Source organism: Trichogramma pretiosum, unplaced genomic scaffold (genome assembly GCF_000599845.2).
Source record: "Trichogramma pretiosum strain Unisexual culture from Peru unplaced genomic scaffold, Tpre_2.0 scaffold11, whole genome shotgun sequence".
Taxonomy (NCBI): domain Eukaryota; kingdom Metazoa; phylum Arthropoda; class Insecta; order Hymenoptera; family Trichogrammatidae; genus Trichogramma; species Trichogramma pretiosum.
In genome coordinates, this window is record NW_019641702.1 from 434,680 (window position 1) to 456,945 (window position 22,266).

At 40.4% G+C, this 22,266-nt stretch overlaps 3 protein-coding genes across 4 annotated transcripts in view; 1 reads left to right on the forward strand and 2 right to left on the reverse strand.

Annotated features, from left to right (window-relative positions):
• Nucleotides 1–22,266, reverse strand: part of LOC106651933 (UPF0489 protein C5orf22 homolog) — a 459,026-nt gene that overhangs the window by 295,935 nt on the left and 140,825 nt on the right. The window lies entirely within an intron of this gene.
• LOC106651931 (zinc finger protein OZF) lies at nt 5,239–6,928 on the reverse strand. 2 transcript variants are annotated; one of them, XM_023462674.1, is made up of 3 exons: nt 6,772–6,928; nt 6,581–6,695; nt 5,239–6,509 (listed from the first exon to the last, which is right to left on the reverse strand). In XM_023462674.1, exon 3 carries the CDS (start codon nt 6,486–6,488, stop codon nt 5,331–5,333), a length of 1,158 nt encoding a protein of 385 aa, XP_023318442.1. In that variant the 5' UTR covers nt 6,489–6,509; nt 6,581–6,695; nt 6,772–6,928; the 3' UTR covers nt 5,239–5,330. The 2 variants fall into 2 exon arrangements, with proteins under 2 accessions (XP_023318442.1, XP_014226119.1); XM_014370633.2 differs by having other exon boundaries at nt 6,767–6,928.
• Nucleotides 13,098–15,017, forward strand: LOC106651935. The gene is made up of 2 exons (XM_014370636.2): nt 13,098–14,373; nt 14,626–15,017. Exons 1-2 carry the CDS (start codon nt 13,230–13,232, stop codon nt 14,640–14,642), a joined length of 1,161 nt encoding a protein of 386 aa, XP_014226122.2. The 5' UTR covers nt 13,098–13,229; the 3' UTR covers nt 14,643–15,017.

Here is a 22,266-nt window from a genome sequence, read left to right on the forward strand (position 1 = left end):
CAAACTGAATATAGTACGTCCCAGAAAAAAATCACGATCTTCCATCCGCGGATAACAAGACTCGACCCGCGGATACGAAGGGATGGGCGCAAATCGACTAACCGCGGATAACGAATTCCGCGGATAATAAACCCGCGTATAACGAGGGACTTCTGTACGACACTAGGGTTATATTGAAACCGTGCTTTGACTTATACAATTATTTTTACTTTGACACTTGCAGGTTTTCAGATGAAATTGCTCGCCACCTAGTGATCAAGACTTGAAGTCATAATGATCTATGGGTTCAAATCACGAAGTCTTAGGTATAGACATTTTTTGATTTATAGAGTCACTCACCCAGTGATTAAAAGCATACCAGTGAATGAAAGCACTTTTTTAAACAAAAATTAACAATTGATAACGACATTATTCATGAACGACGAATTTTTATGCTACTCTTGGGTATTATTGCTAACTATTCAAATGGTTATCAGGTCCACAATCAATATAGTTTAACGATAGGAATTAATTTACGAAGGCATCGTTCGCTGAACCGTAAAATACGGTCATTTTGTACATCATCGCTAAAGATCGTTAAAATTTGGAAGATCCACTGTAAAAGAATGAGCAGCTCAAACCCTTTTATAACGGACTAGTTACCTTTAAAACTGTCATTTATATGTTAAACAATTGCATTTCCTGTGAAAAGTCAAGTTACAATAAGAAAATTTCATTCCTTTTCAACTTTCATTTAATGGTGTGGTGAATAGTTCACACTTGCAATGATAGTACAAATATAAACATATTTTGATTGGAGTTTTGAACCAATCTTTATCTATGCGGTCTTAAAATGTTTGTAAAATGAAACAGATTTTTAAAAAAGATCCCTGAAAAATCACCAAAACTTGTCCTACAATATGAGAAATCATAACATAACTTTGAAATACTTTAATTATGTCATTTAACACAGGTGCCCTTATTTTAATCATGGTAATAAAGAGGTTGGTTTGGATGATAAATTTATGTTTTAGTTTCTTATTCAATAAAAAAAGTGATATATTCTCTATACAGTCTATAAAGAACTCTACAGTCTATATTGATTATCAAATCAACGTATGCTTATATTTGTACATTCATTTACTCGTTTCGCAGTTTTCATTCACTGGATTGAATGTTTCATTCACTGGTAAAGCACGTTTTTTTTCATTTTCATGAACTTTTATAAATGAAAAACTCAATTGAAAATTCTGTAAAAATTCTAATAGGTAGAGGAAGGTATGAACTTTGACAAACTATTGGTTCGATTACTTGAAATTGACTAAAAACATGCACCTGAGCTGTTTGAAAGCAGAATTTTTCTAAATCTTTCAATCACTGGGCAAGTGACTACCATTTCTTTTATTTTGACACTTGCAGATTAACAGATGATGTTACTCGTCATCTATACTGGTGTAGACTCAAAGTGGTATCATTGTATTTAAAATGGCTAACAACCAGTCTAAATTTTTTAAACTATTCCATTCAAACGATACTGAATATTTCTAACATAATTATTGCACATAATTATACAAAAGAACCGCCAAAATCAACCCCATTAATTCACTTACTCAATTTTCAGTTATTAGTCCATTATTAATTTTGAGTATTTTTACCAGGATGAGAATGATTAATTTGTCTTTCTCTTCATATACCGAGTTATGTTCAAACTCAGTTTTAAATTGTTTACTGATTTTCATCTACAGCAGTTTATTATCGTTCAAACTGGCCCATTCCTCAAGAGCTACACTTTTTGTCTTTTCACCGTGTTTGCGCAATTTCAAATAGAATTTTCAAGAAGCTACGCGCGTCCAAAAGGAGAACGAGTCAAGCTGCAGCAAAAGGCGAAAAAGGGCTGACGTAGCGAAGAAAAAGAAACGTAAGAAAAAAAATGATAAACAAGTATACAACTACGGAGGAAGAGAAAAGGAAGGAGCGTAGTCAATCTGATATTTTTCTGCGAAACGTCATTAGGCCGCGGGAGGCCAGAGCGAGCGCTCGCTCGCTCCACAGTATATAGTCGAGAGTCCCGGAGCCCGGACGAGTAAGCCAGAGCGAAAGAGAGAGAGAGAGAGAGAGAGTGCGAGAATCGCACTATTCCCCTTGATGGCGAAGAAATCGAATTTCATGGAATTTCAAGACATCATTATAGCCAAGAGGCTAATAAAGATCCCGTTGATGCAGCATGACGCAGTATACGAGAAGCGCACGAGGCCTCGAACCGACGTTGCCGCCGCCGCCGCGTGTCGCGTCGCGAGCGACGATGATAAATACTCGACAAGACTATGGCATAAAACTCGGACGCGATCGTCGGCTACGCTGCGACGTGCATAATGCGCGCAATTTTTTTTCATCATAAACGATTTGGAATTAAGAAAATCAACATTATAATTGTGCACGAGGCATCTCGTGTATGCGTCATTCGAACAAAGCGCAAATTGTTAAAATCGACTTCGATATCTCTCTTTGCGTTGTAGCATCGGGCATCTAGGACGCACTCCCGATTCAAAAAAAAAACTTTAAAATCCAACTGCCGATAAAAGGCTCATTCGGTCATTCCGATGCAGTTTATTTTTGTCACGGTATTCGATGGAAAGAAAGACAGAGAGAACGGAGAAGGAGGCGGAGGGCCAAAGCTCGAACGCGAGCGGCTATAATTATGATTAACGAGATGTTGAAAAGTCTCTCGGGCGACGGAACGAAATTAAATATTACATACGTATACGTATACGAGCCGCGTGTATTACATTGTCGAGGCGATAAAAATGTCATAACAAATGAACGAGGCACTCGACTAACAGTTTACGCGGCGCGGGCATATTTATCGCGGGTCCGGCGTCGCGTAAACACGTAAGCGCGCGCTCAATTTTTTCAATTATTATTTTATTCGAGCCGATTTAAAAAGAAAAAACATCTCAACTCTCTTGTTAAAGTATTTATCACGCGCACACATACACATGGCCTTTATCGACGCCCGCGCGCGACCGCATGTTACCAAGTAAAGCACGTATATCTAAGCTCTTGAATGAGCGTATAATATACGGGACCGTTGCCGATCGCCGCGTGATTTCCTTGCCATGCCAATATTGCAATGAGCTTACGCAAAGTGCAGCTTGCACAGTATGAGCACTTGGATCGCTTGCGATATTGGCCCGCGTGTGTGCGTCGCGTTTGGATATTTAACGAGGAATGAAAAGTCGATTTATTCTACGGAAGGCACCTGGCGCTTTAGGGATTCTCGCGCGAAATAACGTTAACCTCAATCGTTGGGTCTAGAAGAAGGGCATCTCGTATAAACAGAGCTAAGTTTTTGCTTAAAAAAAACTGAAGCTAAGCTTCGTTTGTAGATTTTGAGAATATAACTGTGCGCCACGTAGCGCTGACTTACTCAACTATATATTTCACGTGCCTGATATTTATTTCTCGATATTTATTTCTAACGTGTCCGGTATCTTCAGTAGCGTTGCCTTTTTCTTGCCATGTTCTCTCTCTCTCTCTCTCTCTCTCTCTCTCTCTTTCTCTCACTTATTGCGCGCCTCGTGCCACACTGGCAGCTTTACCTGACACTATAAAGTAAACCAAGCGAGTATTGCCATCACCGATGCTACTACATACTCCTGCTGCTGCTGTTGCTGAATGGCGCGAAGCAAGTCTATTTCTAGTTCTTCGCGAAGCCGATAATCACGTGTATTTGTGTGTGTGTGTGTGTGTGTGTGTGTGTGCGAGTGTGATTGGCAGTTGCGATAGCACTCGATCGCGCGAGGGGGCCCCTTATTAGGAGATACCTCGAACAAATGTACGACACGGTGTATCCTTATATATTATTTTGCCTTTTCACTGCCTTTTCTCTCTCTCTCTCTCTCTCTCTCTCCTCCACATGAGCTCTCGAGATGTCCTCTTTCTCGCACGTACACATATATAACTCCGCGCGGGCCTTTGGGTATTGTTCGGCTCCGCAGCGCCCCGGCACTTGTACAGTTATAGACATTCGATCTCTTTGTTTTTCTTCTCTTATATATATCCATACGTCGTTAAGCGTGTATATAGATATATTCGGCTCGATCCGCGAACTCTGCAATACCACGATTTTCTCAACGCGCCTAATGAAAATGTATACGCCAATGTAATCGATAAACATATTATATACCGGAGCGTTACGCTCCTACATATATAGGCAGCGAATCTTATCTGCATGGTCTGAACGATATGAGTCGAGTACACGCATGCAGTTGTGACATCGCTACGACTCGCGCGCAGCCAACATTCGAGAGATCGTCCTTGATGCGCTCGAGCTATTACGAGGATACGAGAGATGCGATCTTCGATTCTATAGTATTTAAACGTACTTAACGCCTCTGGAGCTGTTTTTGGATTTGAATTTCATGCCCGCGAGTATCGGACACGATCTGTGGAAAGCATCCAACCCATGAGCATCGTTGTTTCTAAAACTAAATTTTAATACTATGTACGATGCACTAAGCTCTTACACTTTTGAGCTTCAGTAGCGCGACGATGCCCAATAGGTTATGTAACTTCGACCCTCTAATTTTTTACTCGTCTACACTAGTCTCTTGTGCTGTGTAGCAAGTCTGTATCCTTTTTTCAAAAAAGTGATGACTCTATTGCGATCGGAATAAACATTTTATAATTGATTGTTGGTATTTGATAAATGGCGTACAATTAATTGAAAATGAGCTTTACTTATAATTTGCATTTTTCAATACACGATTAATGGCATGCATTCATAGTGCGGTGTTGAGGTATACTTACGGTATTTAGTTGATCAGAGTAGAGTCACAATTGCAAAATAATATCCTTTCCATCATTAGCTACACTATGTACTTTGCGTCGGGTGAGTTCAATTGACACTACTTGCAGAGCTTTTTTAACAACAATGCAATTGTTCAATGTTCCGCGGGTACGGAAATCAATTGAGGGGTTGTTGGGCAATTATTGCCTCAAAGCCAGGATTTTCTAATATAGTGGACTACCGTTAAGAAGCGGGTATTTGGGGAAAGTTCAATTGATAAATAGTATATTGAAACATCAGTTTAAGTTAAGATTTTAGTTTATGTATGATGATATAATAAAATTTCGAAATATTTTATTGTTCTTCACAAAATTGAAGGATATACACATGTAAGATTTTCCAAAATTATGCAGGGTACTCATATGATTGTAAAAGTCTTTTTTGTACACAAATGTCTCCAAACACATTCAAAGGGTTTGGTTTGATTATGTACTTCATCTGCGTGTAATTTGAGATGATCCTTGCGGGTGTATGATTTATGACAAATTTCCCATTCGAAAAATTAGCTTGCACCTATATGTACTCGCTTAATATGTCTTTTCAGTAAATTATGGTATCCAAATGATTCGTGACAAATTTCACACTCATAGGGTTTTCTTCGATTATGCACGGCATCCACGTGAATTTTGATGTGACCTTTTTGTGAAAACGACTCTTCACAAATATTACATTGAAAAAGTTGGCTACGATTATGTACTGCATTTATATGCCTGTTTAATGTATACCGGTATCCAAATGATTTGTGACAAATGTCACATTCTAAAGATTTGCTCCGATTATGTATTGCATTTATATGAGATTTGAGGTCACCATTGCGACCAAATGATTTGTGACAAATTTCACATTCGAAAGGTTTGCTTCGATCATGTACTGCATTTATGTGAATTTTGAGGTTTGCTTTCAGTCCAAATGATTTTTGACAAATTTTACATGTGAAGGCTTTACAACGGTTATGTACTACAATTATGTGGTCTTTGAGGGTACCTTTTTTTCCATAAGTTTTGTGGCAAATGTCACACTCGAAAGGTTTGATGCGTTTATGTACTATATTCACGTGACATTTGAGATTACTCTTGTATCCAAATGATTTGTGACAAATTTCACATTCGAAGGGTTTAATACAAGCATGAACTGCATTCATGTGAACTTTGAGGGTACCCTTTTCTCCATAAGTTTTGTGGCAAATCTCACACTCAAAGGGTTTGTTGCGACCATATACTACATTTTTGTGCGTTTTGAGTCGGTCCTTGCGACCAAATGATTTATGACAAATCTTACACTCGAAGGGTTTGCTCCTATCATGTTCTGCATGTATATGTTGGTTGAGTATTTTTTTGCATTCAAATGACGTGTGGCAAATTTCACATTTGAAAGGCTGCAATCGACAATTCACTGCAAATTCAATGGATATGCTTTCATTTATATCGGTGGCCTGATTTCCGTTTTCTATTTTCACAATTGGTTGGCAACTTTGATACTCGGCTTTACAGACGGTTGTCGGTAGAGACTTCAGTTCCGGTTTAACAGTTTTGCACTCAAAATCAATGATTATATTTTCATATACGTTATTCTGATTTTCGTTTTCGATTTTTACAGTTGGTCGATTATTTTCATACTCGGATTTGCAAATTGTTGTAGTTAACTTTTTCTGTAACGCCATATCCTTATTTATATAATTAATCTAAAATTCAAATTGTATTGTATAGTTTTCAGTAGTGAAAAATCAAATGTAGCATATATCATTGAACTTACTGATGATTTATTGAACGGGAATGTTTGAATGTTTTTGACTTCACAAGTTTTTACTGAATCGATATTATAGTCGTCGCCTGCATCTGGCCAAGTGTCTTTCGACTCTTCTTTCACCCTGAAAATTATTCACGTTCGATAAAGCGATTGATTGAAAAAACATCATGGCATGCGCAAGAAATGTAATACCTAACTATATCCTTTCTGCTCTCCATCACTCGTTCAATTATAATTAATCACTGTGAAGTTTGAAAAAATATTCCATCAGTGAGAAAATATTCGAGGTTATGCGCCTCGAGTAGCCAACTAAGCCTATACCTAGTGTACCTAGTGTACCTCGAATTTGCACTAATTTGTAAACACTTGCCTTAGGCAGGAATTTAGCTCCTCACTGGTGATTGAACTCACGACTCGTAGTCGCATATTATTTAACGAGGTGACCCCACGATTAAGATAGCTCCTCAACGATACCTTCTCCCTCTACCTAACAATGCGCAGTTATGTACACTGTGACACATAGAGGGACTCGTTCGAATTACACCAAAATTGTAATGAAAATGTCATTCATTCAGGCGCTTACGCAGATCGTGAGATTTATGCTGAGAACAATTATAAGAACAGAGGAATGTAACATTGCACCGACTCCGATATAATATATAATATTAATAGTATTCACTCGTGATGTTACTAATCAACTTCAATCATTTTTCGGAACATATTTTTCTACTCTTAAAAAAGGGACGAGACTTTGAATTCCTGATAACGTGACCGAGTACGAGTAAGCTTTGTAAGCGCTGACAGGTGCTAGTGCATATAAAAATCGCGCAGGATGATGTCAGATATAATATAAATGGCATAAGTCTTGTGGCGCGCCGTTTATTATAACTGCACACACAGACACAGACTGTTCGTGGCACTTGACCTCTCTCGTTGTGCGGCTTTCCCGCAGTCATCGTCGTTGGTCGTCGGTCGTCGGTCGTATAACGTCGCCACACTATTTTTCATAATATACTCGCATTCAATTATGATATTCCGCGCGGTATACACGGCCCCGCGGAATTTCGCGTCTATTTTTCTTGAGAAAAAGTAGCTGAGCATGTGCAGCAGGCATATCGTCGGTCTGTCGCTCGAGCTTCGCTTTGCGCTCGAGTCACTCGAGTGCTAGTAGTAAGTAGTAGTTGCTGTATCATTATTAATATTACTACCACTGGTACCGAGCTCGAGAGACTCGAGCGCGGGATATTTCGCAAGGGACACATACTCGCGCGGATTGATTGAATTACGTCATCGCGCGAGAACGGCTAATTCAAGCTCTCGCATGCAGCTTATAAACATAGCACACACATAGCAGCTATTTCAGCGGTCGAATGCATTTATCCAAGAATGCACGTGAAAGCGTCTTTAAAACAAATGTTTGTCCAGCTAAAGGTACCCTACAGTTTTATAAACACACACACACACACGCGCATGTGCGTTTTTGAGGTTCGGCGCTGCATGCATATTATATATATTTGTACGTGCCACGCGCAGGGCTCGCCTCGTGTGCTCGTGTATATACAGTGGGAAATATTCAAAACTTGTTTGAAATGTTCATTATTATCGCGTACATGATAAATAGTACAGCTCTCGCGCGATACTGCAGCGCCGCGCGCGCGAGTATTATGCGCGAGCTGTAATATTTATGGTGACTGCAGCAGCGCGGCACACTGGCTCGCGCGCGCCGCAGCCAGTTTCACATGAAAATTCTCAATCCGTTTGGGAATACTACATATCGTATCATATTATATTATACAGGCCGCGCGCGCGTTTTTCGTGCCCGGCGCAATATCGAAATTACTACTGGCGTGTACGTGTGTGTGTGTGTACGTATATAATGTAAAGCACACAAGAAAACGTCAAATAACTCGAAAAGCTATAATTTTCTAATGCGCCTTGCGAAACGTTTACACTCGTACGCTTACTCGGCAAAGCTGCATACAGTATCGCGCTGTATGTATCATGATACGGCGACTGAGAGATCGCTAAAAATGTATCGTGGCGAAGTTTCCTCGCATTGCGTGTAACGTAGGTATACGAGTACAAAACTGCTTGGCTGTATTTTGAAATCGCGAGGACTATTATGCAGGTGCGACAGCGAATATTCGCGAGTCGTGGACGACGCGCAGCTTAGCCGACTTTGGGTTGTGCTTTCTTGCGAGCTCCTATCTATATCATAAGTTCAAGAGTCCACGAAGGATGGTATACGTTATAGGAGCGAGCGGACACACATATCATGCAGAAAAAGAGCATACAGGCCGAACAGTGCAGCGATCAACGGCGAGAGACGTGACTGCGCGATAATGGAGAACGAGCCAGGCGCCGATGTATACGATATTGCTCTCTCCGTTGTGCGCCCTCGACGTACATACGACGGCATTCGGCAAAAGACGTACGGATGTGTGTATGCCTGTAATGAGTCTCTAAAAAAGCACGACGTACGTGTAGGTACGTGCTCTCCACCGGACTCCGACTGTACAAAAGGTAAACCAGCGACGTTAAGATATCGCTCGAGATGCGCGAAATGAGGGACAGCAGAGGCGGATCGTCCGAACTGTATACACGCCGGGGATGTGCACCATCACCGCCGCCACTGCACAGGCCGAGGTCGCGGAACCTACATCTACGGGCAGCAAATTCATCGCTGTTGCTGTTATTTGCTGCGGTGCACTGCCAGGCCTCGCTTATACGAGCCCAGCCGAGGAGGACGTTCGTATTCGCTCTCGCGAGAGCTCGTATGAAGACGTACGACCTGACTCAAGGAAAATGGCCTAGGACCAGCGCCTATTCACGCGTGCATGTCTGTGTAGAGACACTTATATCGCTATAGCTACATGAGCGAGGCCGGGCACACATAACGGCTCCAAATGTGTATGAGTGCGCGGCCTCGCGCGAGAAAATTGCTCGCCACGTATTATACGTATGCGCTGCTGCAGCCTCGCGCGTTACCTTGCCGAGAGTGCCTAACGGTTCGCGCGCCATAAGCCGTGTGGTTCGCTCCATGCACGTTATATAAATACTTGTGTCCAGAAGAGACCGAGCGAGAGAGAGAAAAAGAGTATGTACCTATATATACATACAGCTATGAGAGCTAAAGCGTCTCAATGGGCAGTACGACGATCGCGACGTATCGTACATATATGCAGCTGCCAAGCTGTATGATACTTATATGCGAAAGTAAAACGATCTCTGCATCACATGTGTGTGTGTGTGTGTGTGTGTGTGTGTGTGTGTGTATATGTGTACGCGTGTGAGCACCTATATTACATTTACGCGCCTTCGTGAAATGGCTCTGGCGAGAACCACCGTGCTATTATTGAGGTACGTTCGCGCGCTCGTATCGACGCCGCGAGAGAGTCAAAGCGAGCGAGAAAACTATGCATGCGGTACGAGCTGGCCGTGATGCTATAGGCCGATCGACGTCATCCGAACCTCTGCACTGTACTTACGATGTACTTTTTTATATCAAAACTACGTGTACGATGGGCATCTAGACGAGCGCCGCGTGGCAGCTTTTAAGCACGTTCCTATCTTATCTATTGTAATATATCGGCGTGACAATAAATTGCTTCGCTTCGAATTTCGCCTTTTTTTTAATTCAGTTGGAATTTTTTTGAGAACTTTGGGATATGAAGATTTAACCTAGAAAAATTGAACGAGCGACAGAGCGAGCTAGGTAATCTCAAAATAATATACTCCTGCGAATCAAATAAATTAATTCAATCAAATCACTAATGAGAATTTGAATTTTTGAAGTTTGTCCATGTTCTATGCTTTTTTAATTTAACATAATTTACATGAAATACGTGAACTTACACTTCAAGTTCTATCTAATTATAAAATAGATTTAATAACTTTCTATAAAAGTAACTACTACTCATTGTGTGAAAAGAAAATTGAAAAATGTGATCACACGAGATAACAATAAAAAAACTGGCCAATTATTTTTCTGTTGCAATCATCGATATATTCATATCGTTATTATCGTTCATTGTTACATCACGATTTTTATTTATTTTTGTCTTAAGTGAAAAGTAAATTGGGAAAATATCAAAAAATCTAGATCTAAATAATACTCTAGTTCTAATTTTACTTTGGTTACGTTATGATTTTTGAAATTTAATGTGTACCTAGAGACAATAAAATGTTTGAACCAGCTGCATCATGGTCACCGCCACAGCTTTGCACGCATTAGACGGCCCGATTTAATCTAGAGATAAACCCAGTGTTCCCTTACAATTCCATTACTGACGAACACGAGAGTAAACTGCGCCAAATCGCTGCCATAGCTGCGGTATGTCATGCCGAGGCCAACTCACCGAATATCAACTGGAGAGGTGTTCGTTCGGGTACTGGATAATTTCAGCGTTCCAGTACAAAAATTATGGCCAAGGAGGTACAGTTGCCGTTGACGCATATATAAAGGCACGAGCAACGATGCTTTCGAGCAGATAATCACTCTATACGTGAGTGCAATGGTCCAGGTGACAATTGAAACTGTAGAATATTACATTTACTACGAACTGGACGCGAAATTAACGCCGGTTGAAAGCTTATGCCTTCGGAACAGATGCCTTCGGACATACAATACAAATTGAGTTCGATACTCGATTCCGTCTATGGACAGGTTGTAAAAAATAATTACGGAATATTCCCCAACATAGATGTCCAAAAAAATGGCATGGCAGATCGCCGCAATGTGTCAACAAGAAAATTTAGCTCAGAAAATTCGCAGAAAAGTAACAGTGAAGTTATACGTATGCATAAAATCACTCACGAAATTGATCGAAGGACAACGAGTTGAAGATGTCACTTTTCAAATAGTCGCTCTCATCGCGGGAATGCCAATAAAGCATAAAATTCAATCTAAGTGGACAAACTTTATTTCACACAGTGCCTGGGAATTGTTCATGAGATTCAGATTCTTCAATTACGCGCCGAAAGAGAGACATATTGTAGAAATACATTACGAGGCAAACGAAGAGAACTTTATAGGATTACATGAAAGCCTCGCTTCGCACATTCACGCGACACTTTCAATAAAAATGGACAATATGATATATGACATCTTCTACGAGATCGAATGTGGATACTATCCCAATAAAGTCGTGAGGGAACACGATGTTCCTTTGTCCAGAGGAGTAACTCTCACCCCAGTGAAAGACCCTCCGCCTATAATTCGTTATCTGGTAAAACGAGTTGAACTCTTAGGACGTGTCTTTTTGCCATTTAATAATAATAATAAAATTAACGATGAATTTGTTCAAACGGTCGCTCAAGAATGCTTCGGTAAGTATAATACTTCCTCTTTGAAAATTATATCTGAAACTTAAAAGCACGAGCCTCGGGCATACAATTTAGTATATGCAAATTACTCGATTGTCATAAAACAAGTTCTATCGAACGTAAGATGAATTCTGATTTGTATATTGTACATTGATTTCCAATAACAAAAATTTTCTGATAATCTGTCATTTTGTCGAAGTAGACACAACTGAAATGAATTCAAAACACTATGGCATAATACAAATACACATTAATTTTAGCATAATGAAAATGAATAAACCATATACGGTTCTTTTTTTTGCAGATGCACCAAGACCTTCTTTTATAAGAACAAAATAACGACTCAACAATATTTTTAATATGTAACCATACTTTTGATTGATGTTTTTTTTATGTGTCAAAAATTAATAATATCATCTGACTCTACGATAAAAAAATTTTTTTAAATTATGCAGTAACTCTTCTCAGATATTTTCTTATTTGCTATTTCTGTTTGCTTTATTTGATATTGTTCGTTTGAAAAATTTAATAAAGCACAATTTTTCGACTGAAATATATTTATTGGTGTAAATTTAATGATGGCATTCGATTCTACTGTAAAAAAGTACAATATAACATGTATTTACGGAACCAATTATATCTTTATGGCAAAGCTAGCAGCCTATGTAGAGGCATTTGCCAAAAAATGTAGTTTCCAAATTACATCTTTTCAATTTCGTTGGATCCGCCAGGTAAAAGACATTTTTTCAAAAGACACATCCATAATATAGCCCCATGAAAAAGATTCAATCTTGATAAGAATAAACGGATATTCGTCGGCTTTCATCATAAGAAAAAGTAATGTCTCAGATTATGATGAGCGGGAATATTTGTGTCAAATATAATCCTTAACGTGATGTACACGAAGTACACGAATTAACACCTCATAAAATTCATAAATATTTTTCTAAAATAGGATTAATAATTTTTTACAAAAGTAACTACTACTCATTTATATGAAAAAATTTTTTTTCAAATGATCTTAGAAAATATCAATTAAAATAATAGCTGTTCAATTATTCTCATCTGCTACAATCATTATTATCCTCTTTATTGTTCATTATTACATCAATATTTTCTTTCAATTTTGTCTTTAGTGAAAATTAAGTCAGGAAATATTCAAAACATTCACACCTGAATAATACTTCAGTTCTAATTTTACTTTGTTTACGTTATGATTTCTGAAATGTAATGTGTGCCTAGAGACGATCGATTTGCTTAACGTTCGCTAGCTCATTTAAAATCCTACAGAGTAAGAAGCAACACACGAAATTTTTTGTTCTTGAATAAAATGTCTGCACCAGTTGAAGTTGCCTCGAGTTCATCATCGCAGGATATGTTTTCGATCGAGTTGGAAGCCTCACTCGTTCTGTGGATATACCAGGATATTACTCCCGAACACAAGGATAGTTTGTGCAAAATCGCTGCCATAGCTGCGGCATGTCATATCGTAACGAAAGAAGGTATACCAGAAAATTTTGGTAAGTTGCTCGCGTTCGAGCTCTACTCAGGGGCAAGAGGCGAGGACTACAAACCAAGACAGACAAGGGTCGTTGCAGTCAAAAAATGGACGAACAACATGGTCCGCACATTTATCAATAAGAAATCAAGTTTAGCCGAGTCATTGGTCAATATAGAAATTGGAGTAAGACGATATCAAGTTAATTACGTAGTGATGCTAGACTTTCAACCCATCATTGTCGGTAACATGCACGCAGAGAACATATCGCCGGAAAATCTGCTACTTACACTTCCTGCAGATTTTCATAAGATTTTCGAGGATATGAAGACACCACGTTTAGAAACTCAAGGCGGAATAGTCCTCGACACAGATGTCCAAAAAATGGTAGCTGATATCGCCAGAATATGTCAACCAGCTCAAGTTGCCCGGACAATAGAAGGGAAATTAGCAGTGACGTTAGACGTAACAATAAAATTAAACACGGACGTTGATATTGTAGAAAATGATAAAGATTTTATTTCTCGAAGAATTGCTCTTATTATCGTAATGCATCTCTCGCATAAGATTCAATCCCCGTGGATAGATTTCAATTTGCATACCGCTTGGGAATTGTTCTTGAAATTACAAAAGACTAATTACGCTGAACCGTATCGGATGCGGCTGCATTACGAGGTGGACAATGTGAACATAGATGGATCGAGAACGATCGCTTCGCTCTTCAAAGGCAAGTGTTCAATGAGTATGAAAAATAAGTCGCCCGTACTCAATTACAAAGTGAGTTATGCATACCAGCCCAATCCGCCTGAAAGAATTAACGAAGATCTTATGCCCGGGGAAGTGAAATCTCTCGATGCAGTTCCGCTTGATTTTTCTACTATAGTCAAGGAAGTTGAACGCAGGAGATATTACTTCGCAGAGAGATCTAATATCCCTTGGCAAAGATTGGCTGATGAGGTCGCAACAGTCTGCCTCCGTAAGTATAATACTCACTCTTTGAAACCTATGACTGGAATTTAAAAGCATTCAATATGGTGTTACAAGCGTGCGGTCAATTCTGATGCTCGTATCCTACATTGATTTTTAATTACGAAATTGTTCTGATGATCTGTCATATTTTAAAAATAGACACAATTTTAACTATTCCAAATCATTAAGATATTAAATAAGAATATTTAATAAATTTGGAGTAATCAAAATTAATAACCCATGTGTATCTTTTTTACAGCTGCTGAAATGGATTGAAGAGGGCTACAATGTTTGAAATACCATTCATATCATCCAATTTAAAATCAGCCCCTTTCAAAACAATTCATATTTGAAGACATCGAGACTAACTCGTTGAGATTTTGCCATATCCAACGCCTTCCATCCAAAATCAAATATGTCTGATTTAAGAATTAATCTCTCTAATATTTGAAACTTCTTTTATAAGAAAAAATATGAGTCAACAGTGTTATAAATGTGTAACGATACATTAGATTGATGGTTTTTTATGTATCAAAAGATATCGAACTATTTTCCATTTTTACATGCAGATCAATAATCAAAGATGTACTATTTTAAATCGAGTACTCAATTTTCCAAACAATAATTCATTAAAAAAAATTTAAATAATAAGAGTTTGTTCAATAATTTTAACCTTTGAATAAAATAAATTCATCAGCTAAACTTGTCCAAAAAGAATACATACAAAACGAGTCCAAGGCGCAAGAAGTTGTACATTTACGATATGTTAGGACTCCACAGCACGCTGCATTGTTTTACGTAAGTAGGCGTACAACTTTTCATCGTGCCTTCATAAGAAGCACATGATATACTTTTTACCTCATCGCAAACGGCCCGAGTCGAAGATAGGCCCTCTTTTCCTTCAACCCTTGACTTATTATTTTTCTAGCTCGCGCTTATATCCCAAAACTCAATGTCCACATCAAAGTGGAACTCGTATCCGCGCACAAACTTTCGCACGATATATATTGCACGATCGTCGTCGCTCGTCAACCCTCCTGCTAGCGATGCACTGAAAAAAATCGTAGGTGCGAATCCAACAAAAGTGGACAACTGGATCAGAAAAAGATATTTTTCCCACTCTAACCTAAAATACGCAACTTTGCCGCTAATTTTAGGCTCTCGTAGGAAAAAATAGTATCTCAAACTGGTGCAGATATGGTTTTTTAACAAAACTCGTTACAGCACTCGCCTTCGGCTCGTGCTATAATCCCTCGTTTTGCTAAAAAACCATATGTGCACCCGTTGAGAAATATACTATTTGCCTGCAGCAAAATACCTTTTCGTGATTCAGTTGTCCACTTTTGTCGGATTCGCACCTAAGAATTTTTTTCAGTTTATACGAGCTGTGCAGATTATAGCGCTTATATTTCAATTTGAATCAATTGCACTATATAGCATATTCCACGATCTGTACCGTCGAATAGTTCTTGCGTTTGTACACACACACACACACACACGCATCGCGAGAAAATAAGTACAAATACGGACGCGCAGGCTGAAATCCAGTTTGTATTGGCGTGATCGTGCGGCCGCGCGATAATAAATAACGTAACACGGTGTGCAATATAAAGTAGCAATCGACCAACGCACGTTCACCGCACCGGCAACTGCAGCAGTGCTGCTATACGGAACGTTATCTTTTTCCCTCGGACCGTCCGCGTGCAGTTCGCTGCAGAAGGTGCGAGCGCGCGGGTGAAGAGAGAAAGAACGAGAAAAGAGGGTCCTCCGTGGCACACACTGCAAGATATGCCGAGCAAAGTCGCAGCCGATGCGTCGCCTTCGTACACTTACAAATATATTTTATACATATAGGAATACATACAGTTGCTGCTGAGATGCAGTGGCGCCGGCGCGTGGGTGTGTCGTCGCACGAATTCTCCTTATACCTTGGGAAGAGCCCTTTTGTACACGTATATAGCGCAGTGCGCGATATAGTATTGTATTTGTGTGTGCCAGCAGGCCACCGCCGTATGCAGCCTGTGTATATGTGAATAATATATGACATTATAAGAGGGAAATCAAGGCAAGAGAGAGAGAGAGAGAGAGAGACGGAGAGAGTAAGAAACGCTACGCGAAGAAGCAACAATCGATGACGTGAGAAACGACACCGAATTGCCGATTGCGATAAACTACTGTACACGCACTCCGCACGTATATTTGCAGCGGTAGCTACCTACATTATTCCCTTTCTTCTCTTTCCGTCTCGTACGTATACATGAGTAGATATACATAAATAGCCCTTCCTTCGCGATTATCGCACTACAATAAATATCCTGTCTGTCGATGTGTGCAGTCTAAATTTAAAGTGTGCATTAGAGTCTACCTCTCGGGTCACAAGCCCACGTGTTGCTGTACAAATGCAGTCACGAGACATTTTTAATGGGTATAATAAGATTTTTTTCTTCGAGTTTCATTATTACGCGCGCTTATCGTCATCTCGAGAGCACTGCAATGTCGATCGGTATTGAGGGTATAAGCAGCTCGCGTAGTTAATATAATATACGGCACGTGGATCAAAAGCTCGAATCAAAAATTATGTGCGCACAAGTTGGGCTTTGTGTCGCTTAGCGAGTGAGAAAGAGAGAGAGAGAGAGAGAGAGAGAGAGAAACTGCACCTCTTGCGGTATTATTATAGTAGCTCGCTGCGCTCGTACTCGCGCACACATGCATTACAAATAAAATACGTAAATTCCGCTTAGCCCCGAGACTTTAATAGCTAAGGATTTATGTAAATAGCTGTACACACACACACGTGAATCATTCTTTAGTCGAGACGAAAATCTCGATCGCATGCACACAAGAGCGAGGTGGGTCACCAAAGACCTTTTGTGCTATTGCAGCTATGCGCGTACAGAAACACACACGCACACACAAACACATACTTGCGCTGGTCGAAATGAAATAGCAAGTTTACCAAAGCCGCGCGTTTTACCGTTACTTCATACGATAATATATAAGTACTTGAGTGCATGAACATAGGTGAAGTTGGCTTTGGTCCTCTCATGGTGTGTGTATGTGCAGTATGAGAGAGAGTGAGTGTGCATCGTGTTGTATACACATCGCGAGGCTTGTGCAGTCGAATAAGGCGCGGGACATGCTAATTATACCTAAAGCGAATTTTATTTTTACTTTTCACACGTCTCTCCCTCTCAACGAAATTCTGCCTGCCATGTGTGCAGAGAGTTACGAAGCTCCAGGCACACACTAATACACGCGCGTTGTACACAGCAAGTGAAAGGATTTCGACACACACACACACACACAGCCACACACAAGTGAGAGAAGTAATTCATAATTTTCCATACGCGTATACGCGAAGATGTATAAGCATTATGCCATATAAAAATTTAGAAACAAGCCATAAATTGTGCACGTATGCGCGGCCGCGCTCGAAGCTCCGCGATATATAATACAAGCGCGCATATTACGAGCTTCTTGTACGAACACTCATAATACGCAGAGGCCCGAGAGAGAGAGAGAGAGAGAGAGAGAGAGAGTGAGAGAGAGTAAGAGAGCGGAGCACACGTGCTCGCGGCCGAGTATTAAATATCGGCGCTAATATATTTATCGCGCGCGTCGCGTACATTTACTGCACCTTCTCTTCACTCCTGCTGCAGCAAGCACCTATGGAACGAGGTGTGCGTTCCGCGCGCCGGTGTTATAATATATATATACGTGTAGGCGCGTTACTTCACACGTGTCGTCGTTTACGAGCGCCGCGAGAATGCATTAATTAACGGCTGCGGCTGCAGCAGCAGCAGCGGCAACAGCAGCAGCAACAGCAGCGCATCGACGATGCATAATAATTATTATTGGATAGATGTATTATACATCGAGCCGCGTATACGTGCGCAATACAGAATCAATTTCGTTTTACCACACACCGCGCATTTGCATAATCTTAAATGTGTGTGTATATGGTTTCGTGAGCGAGCAGTTCTCGAATTTAATGCATAGCGCATGAAGCAGTTGCTGTTGTTGTTGTTGTTGTTGTTGTTGTTGTTGCTGTTGTAGTATACTGGCAATGGTTTGTCATGTGCGCATAGAGCAATTCAAGCCAACAATATAGAGTTGATCGAGTATATGAATGCGCTCAACGCAAGTTGAGAAAAGCACCAATGTAATATGTGCGGCAGGCTTGGGCATAATGAAGGATTTTCATCTCCGATACATATTTATGGACACGTGTACGTCGAGTTTTATGAATTTTGTACATTTTAATTCCATATCGTTATTAAAAGAACTGGACAAAGTTTTTTTTATACTGTAAATCGCTTCATGATTATGCTTTGACTTATACAATTTTGTTGACTTATAAAAAACATGTTTTGACTTTGTCACTTATAGGTTTTATAGATAAAGGTACTCGCCATCTAGTGGTGGAAGCTATCATTAATTTTTAACGGAGATTCCACGTGAAATTATCTCAAATAAAATCCAGTATTTGAATTTTAATGTCTGTCTTTACATTGAATATGCACTGGATTCAAGGTTTTTTTTCAACAGTGCACTCTCTCGGGCGATCCTGCTGCACCACGTGGTGATTCGATATTGCTTCTGTACATGGCATGCATATAGCTGTGTACAGATATAGAGGTTGAGCCTCACGGCCATGGGTTTCTCACGCTGCGCAGCCAATATCCGAGAGAGAGAGAGACTAGATACAGAGCCGTATATTCACGCATTAATCGAAAACTTAGTGGCAGCGCGTCGTAACGCACCGCAGAGTACCTATATTGCACGTGCAAGTGCGGCTATGTATAGAGGCTCTTGGCTGATAATAGTGCTGTACAGCATCGTCGTCGCCGTTGCTGATGCCGCTGCAGCTGCTGTCGCGGTACAGATGTATACGTACACGTATAATATGCCTTTTAAGCTCGGTCTAAACTTCGCAGAGAGGCATTCGACACATCGACGTTTACTATACACAAGTACTGCACACCGTCCTACAGCAGCAGAAGCAGATCGGTGTATCTCGCTCGCGGTGAACGTAACTCGCCAGTAGTACAGTTTAACTCCTTCGTACTTCTGTGTATGTGTTTCAGATTGAAGGGAGACTGACGGAAGGCTAAGGTCGAGCGCGGAAACCGATTTGAGATAAAGCCAAATAAATAAGAGCGTCAAGTAAATCATTTGTCAAGATAGCAAGGGAATCGTTTCGAGCTACCTGCGAGCCCTAAGTAGTCGTGATTCGTGAATGTATTTCTCCTCGAACTCGAAAAATAAATTTGAAAAATGTATCCTTTCACAAATTCAAAGTTTGTGCGTACGCAAAACGAAATAAATCTTTCCATGGTTGCTTCAATCTCTCACACATCAATAAAGCTTTTGTGAAGGAGAGATATAAAAAAAAAGAAACGAACTCTTTACCGCGAGCAGTCAACTCTTGCACCTTCGTGACATTACTTATTGACCGTGGAAATAAGCTCTCCTATTCCTGGCCTCGCTGCAAATTACCGGTATATCGCAGGCCGATTACATCGATGTATACAGAATAATATACGTATATACAATCGGCCAAGGTGCGCAGAGCAGCGCGCGATAAATAAATAAATATAATATCGGCGAAATAAAGACGCACGAGCACGTGTGTTTATGTATCACACGTATACACACAGAGACATAATGGAGCTTGATGAGATTTTGCTCGGTTCGGTGTGTTGTGCTACCTACTCTACTGTAACCGACTTTATGTAGAGAAATTGCGCAATTATCGTAGACACTCTTATGTATCTGACACACACATATATACAGATACATGCATGCATCGAGGAACGCATGTGAGAGCCGATAATCTCCATGTACTTGCACGAAAGAAATCAGTGCTCGACGTGTGCCAGTGTTCGAAATTACTCCGACACTTCGATCCATAAATCTGTACTGCACTACGTGCGTTGTGTTTAAGCAGACTACTACTACTGCATACGCATTTAGTTCGTTCTGTCTCTACTTCACAATTATGAGCTGCTCGCGCGACGCGAATGCTTAGAGTTTATTGCAATGAATACACACAATTTTAACGATGCATGCACTATTATTCGAATCGCAAAGTGTAATGCGAATACCGAAAAAAAACGAATCTAAAAAATGTTTGCATCGAGCCCGCACGTTATCTTATCTTTGTTTTTCGTTGCGGGCTATTTTAAATTTTGCCCTTTTGACCAGTTCACGTATGATACAAACGCATTATTAGAAAGTACAGCTGTTGTCGCATCAACTTGCTTGCATTTCATATACTTTCACTTTGTACCGCCAAGTTTTACTATTTTGCTTGAAACTATGAGTACGACGTAAGTTGTATAGGAATTCTTCATGATCGAGCCAAACGCATCTCTTTTCATTTGGTCTGAGCTTCGTGTTCGCTTCCAGCTATAAGCTGTGTGAGTTATGGACTAAACTTCCAATTTCACAAAATTTTCATCTATAATATTTCTCTTTTCTATTTTCCCGCAAAAACTCACTTTATTCGCCAAATGAACCTATTGAATTATGCTCAACCTTTAGTTTTAAATCGAGCACGTCACAGACTTGATTATACATCGTACAACCTTTCGTTCTTAGTCGAGCGCATCAAAGACATTTTCCAGAGTACTCTTTACAAGTAACATACTCTGTTTAAATTTCTCATTTCAACATATCACCCTAACTGTGGTTTAGTCCGTATACGCGACAGGGGAGCTCCAAAATCGATAATCTATCACATGCACAAGCCGTGCATCGTAAAAATAGACCATAAAACTTGCGGTATTATTGCACGCGTACTTTAATATTCAGGTAAATCGATGCCCTCGCAAGTACGTAATACATAGATTGCACTCCACTGGCAGCTCCGGTCGTAGAGCGTCGACTCCAGAGTGAGACAGAGAGATCGACCTAACGGTTACGTGTCGCGCGCGCGCGAGCTTTTGCTTGCGGTAGTGGCCGAGAGCAGCGATCGACGTTCATTATTATACATGCCTCGACGCGTAGCGCTGTGTGTAACGCGCGCTTCGTCCGGAAATCCTGCCGGTCGGCCGCGCGGTTGCATCGCCCCGGAATACGGATAAGATATTCGACCCAACCGCGCGCGTTGGCCGGGACACTCGATGCACACGTATATATATGCGCGCTTCGAAGCGCGCACAGAAGCTTTCGGGCATTCGACGAGAGCCGTTGGACGAGCGTAATTATATTTTTATACCACACGTAGAGAGATAAATAGCCGCAAGTACAATCTCTATTTTCGCTTTTAGCCCTTTCATCCTAGCAAGAAAATTTTCTCTTTTTCCGTTGTTAGAAAAACGTCGCGATTGCACGTCAATACACACACACACTTCGGAGTCGCGGGAGGAGGATGACCTATACACAATACAGCTCGTGCGCTCAAACAGTAGCAATAAAGTGCCGAGGAGAGGAGAGTTGCATTTATATGTATATGGCTGCACAGCAGTCAACTTCTTGCGGCACGTCGCGTACAAGCAGCAGCGGCGGAAGAAGAAGAAAAAAACTTCTTCGCGAGAGACATAAGATAATAAGCACGCTTCGTCCACGCGCTCGCGCATATTGTATTCCCATTTACGGAGTCCGTGTAATACTTTGAGCTTTTCTTTGTGGGCTCTCTCTCTCTTTCTCTTTCTCTCTATCTCTCTGCGAGGGTGGTATGTTATAAATGCAAGAAAACGATTCTCAACTCTCCAAGCGAGCATCGATTGATAGTTTCTGGATCTATTTTCAGTGTATATAAAATATACACCGCAGGCGTTGAGTTCAAGCCTCTTTTCTCCGTCACGTGTGCTTCGCAATGGATCGTGACACGAGCACGCACACACACATCTAACAGTCATATACATGGTATACGCGCTGCGTGTGTAGGTTGCTC